Here is a 3,734-nt window from a genome sequence, read left to right as displayed (position 1 = left end):
TCCTTCTTCTTCTTGTTCTTCTTCTCCTTCTTCTTCTATCCTTCTCCTTCTTCTTCTTCTCCTTCTATCCTTCTTCTTCTTCTCCTTCTTCTTGTTCTTCTTCTCCTTCTTCTTCTTCTCATTGATCTTTCCTTTGTTTGCCGCTGGATCACGTTGGTTTTCTCCAACTCTTTCTCCCCTTTGTGTTGTCCCATTGTCTCCCTCTTGTGTTGTCTTTCCCTCCTCCACCTCTGGTGGTCACTGCTCCACGATGGCCCCCCCTCCGCCCGTGAACAAGCCCCACGTGTGCCTGTCGGCGGCGCTGATCGTGTGCAGCATGGCGCTGCTGGACGCCTACCTGGTGGAGCAGAGTGTGGGTCCGCGCAAGGTGGGCGTGTGCATCATGGTGCTGGTGGGCGACGCCTGCTTCCTGATCGTGCTGCGATACGTGGCCGTGTGGGTGGGCGCCGAGGTGCGCTCGGCCCAGCGCGGCTACGCCATGGTCCTCTGGTTCTTCTACGTCTTCGTGCTGGAGATCAAGGTCTACTTTGTGTACCAGAACTACAAGGCCAAGGCATCGTCCACCACTACAGGCGGACACACTCCGGGAGGGGACGGTAGTGGAAGCGTTGGCGGCGGCGGTGCGGTCATCCTGACGGACGCGCTGGGCCGCAAGTCGCTGACCCTCATCCTGTCGGTCTGCGTCCCCATCCTCTACATCGTGCTGGCCGCCATCGACCACATGGAGTACGTGCGCCCGGTCCGCAAGCGCGAGGAGATCCGCAGCCGGCTCTTCTGGGTGGTGGTGGACCTGCTGGACGTGCTGGACGTGCAGGCGAGCCTGTGGGAGCCCCAGCGACGAGGCCTGCCGCTCTGGGTGGAGGGCCTGACCTTCTTCTACTGCTACATCCTGCTGCTGGTGCTGCCGTGCGTGTCGCTGAGCGAGATCAGCATGCAAGGGGTCAACATCGCGCCGCACAAGATGATGCTCTACCCGATCCTGAGCCTGGCGACCATCAACGTGGTGACGCTGCTGATCCGCGGCGGCAACCTGCTGCTGTACCGGGAGGCGCGCGTGTCCGGCGTCCTGGTGGGCAAGAACGTGGTGGCCATCGTGCTCAAGGCCTGCAGCTTCGCGCAGTACCGGAAGAGCCTGCAGGGGCCAGCGGCGAGCACCGCCGCCGCCACCACCACGACGATGGGGGTCAGTGTCGGCGGTGGCAGCGGTGTTGGTATGTCGCCTGCGTTGACCGCCGAGTTGCACAAAAACAGCATCATAGTGACGCACACCTCCGGCGGACCCAACGCCTTGGGCGGGAGCACCGTGAGCGTGCCCGTGACTCTGAGCATGCCCATGCACGTGCCCGTGATGGTGCCGGTGGCTAGCATGCCCGCTGTCCCACCGCAGGTGGTGATCCAGGACTTGACCACTCTGCCAGAGGAGAGCGAGGGAGAGGGAGAGGACACGTGACGCATTGTCCTGGACTTCCTCACGGGGGAGCAGTGACGTTATCAAATTAACACCCCGGGGATGTATGGCACAAGCCCCGTTGGATAATGCTGTTAAACACAGGATTCAGCTGGGAATTTTGGAATATGGTATTCTACAATACACTAAAACAGCTTTTAAATTGGCCGTGTTCTGGGATGCTTGATAGGCTGCAACCCAGAATGGACACGATGTTACCCCAAAATGTGGATTATGACAAAAGTGGAAATGCAAAGCTGATCCACCCTGGTCTGCTCAAGAAGAAAATGCATTGGATTTGGTCCTGGAGGATGTTTAGGTGCCCAGATGTCTGGGTGCAGAATATGCTGTTCTCAGTGGATGAATGAGACTACATGACATAAATGGGCGAAAAACTATAGAATGTCTAAGCTCTCAAGGTTTTGAGTTTTTTTCTGGAATATGTCTGCCTTAGTGTTGGGTGAAAAGGTATTTGACAAGATGATTGTTGCCGATTGATTGTTGTAAACCAGTGAATAAGTGGAAATTGATCCTGTAAATGTGTGCAGTAGTGTTTCTCCTATTATGTCCTTACATTGGAATGCACATTGTCCACAGATTTTCTATACTCCATTTGAACAACATGATTTAAAAAAAAAAAAAAAATTGTAGAAATTGGACCATTTGACAGAACACGTATATCAAACATTTAGTTCTTGCCAGAAGGGTCACTCGAGGAAGAAAGTGCTCCACGTCATAGCACTATAAAAGTTCCCTTTTATCTTAAAAGACCCCCCCCCCCCCCGGGTTCCGAATGGAGCATGAGAGCTTTGTTCTGAGCCAGTTAGAATGAGTGACCTGTCGACAGGCAAGGTTCTTGTGTCTCGGGGCAGCTTTGACAAAGCGAAGGGCTGGATAGAAGGACAGAAGGGCCGGTGTATTTATAGGAACGCGAGTGTCCCTGAAGAAGGGGACAGCACCGCCCGCGTCTGCCCCCTGACACACGCCTCGGCAGGAGGCGAGGAAGGCTACAGGAAGGAAGGAGGGAAATTAAGAAAGAAAGAAAGAAAGAAAGGGAGGGAAAAAAGTGGATTCTATTTTTAAATAGTCTGCTGTCCACACCAAGGAAGTATAAGAGTGAAAGGAAAAAACATGAAGAGGTGGAAGCTTGTAAAAGGACTGAAGGAAATACATAAAGAGGTTGAGGCTTGCAAAATAACTGAAGGAAATAAACAGGTTGAAGCTTGCAAAAGTGCAAGACATTACTTATTGTAATGCAAGACTTAATGATGCACATATTTATTTTTTTAATGGAAAACTGTACTGTTCATGTGTTTTGTGGACATATTTTGGTGTGTTTTCGTTAAAAACAGCATACTAGTGTTTATAAAAGACGGTTTGTTTCTTCTATACAGTTTAGTTTTTTCTTGTTGTGTAAGTAGTCTGTGTGTTTGTGATGGATTGCATTTCCAATGGTTGTTTCTAATGAAGGGATTATATTGGGTTAAAAGCAGAATCCTTTGCAGAGTTTTATTTCACAAAGAAAGTGTAACTAACTGGACTTTTATTAATGGATCTGAGTGTGTGTGTGTGTGTGAGAGAGAGAGAGAGAGAGAGAGAGAGAGAGAGAGAGAGTGTGCATATGCTGCCCTACGTGTTTGTATGACTAGACTAAATACCTGCGATCCTTATGATTAGACACTAACTCATTTCATGGCCTCACCAACGGATGTAAAGATTTTTACATTTGCTTAATGTTCGTAGTGTCACCGACCCATCCCCCCCCCACCCCCCGACATCAGTCGAGATATATCGACCGCCTGTCAGCACTAATGAAATTTCATAGCATGAATTCAATTTAATAAGCTGTATAAATAAGGCTGAGTGAAACCTCCTGTGCCGGTTGCGAAGAGACGAAAAAGTGCTTCCCCCAAAGGGATCTCGTTGTGTAAAGCTCAAAGTTATTAATCCGCAGTGTGACTCTCATCTCCGATTTCAGGCCTCATCACTGGCTGTTTTTGTCAGTCGTGGGAAATTCCTCACGATAAAGGAAGTGCGATGGCTTGCTATCTAGGAAATCCACATGCTCTTGTCACGGCTCGAGTCACGATGCCAAGAGTAACAATCCAAACTAATCCTGTTTGCTGAACCGTTTCGTGTGGCACTAACATCACACTAACATCTTTCACCACTAGTGAGTAAGATATGCAAAGGGCATGGGGGCAGCTTTGAAACACACAAACGCAGGATTTAACTAATTGCTGTAACCCAGTGGTGTGTTGCATGCGCTTCGATAGCTCTCGACATT

The 3,734-nt window shown here is 50.0% G+C and overlaps 1 protein-coding gene across 1 annotated transcript; it reads left to right on the top strand.

Moving 5' to 3' along the window:
• The first annotated feature begins 250 nt into the window (after positions 1 to 250).
• Positions 251 to 1,450, top strand: LOC143118919 (transmembrane protein 121-like). Its single transcript, XM_076280061.1, has one exon. It carries the CDS (start codon positions 251 to 253, stop codon positions 1,448 to 1,450), a length of 1,200 nt encoding a protein of 399 aa, XP_076136176.1.
• The last annotated feature ends 2,284 nt before the right edge of the window (positions 1,451 to 3,734 follow it).

Source organism: Alosa pseudoharengus, unplaced genomic scaffold (genome assembly GCF_046254945.1).
Source record: "Alosa pseudoharengus isolate Yale_2024_CS ecotype anadromous, Long Island Sound unplaced genomic scaffold, YU_APseudo_1.1 YU_APseudo_1.1_scf_1, whole genome shotgun sequence".
In the NCBI taxonomy this organism is placed as follows: Eukaryota; Metazoa; Chordata; class Actinopteri; order Clupeiformes; family Clupeidae; genus Alosa; species Alosa pseudoharengus.
This window is presented reverse-complemented; position numbering and strand designations above follow the sequence as displayed.

What these genes read in the sequence shown, in the direction of transcription:
- LOC143118919 (XM_076280061.1), top strand. Translation starts at nt 251, where the DNA reads ATGGCCCCCCCTCCGCCCGTGAACAAGCCCCACGTGTGCCTGTCGGCG.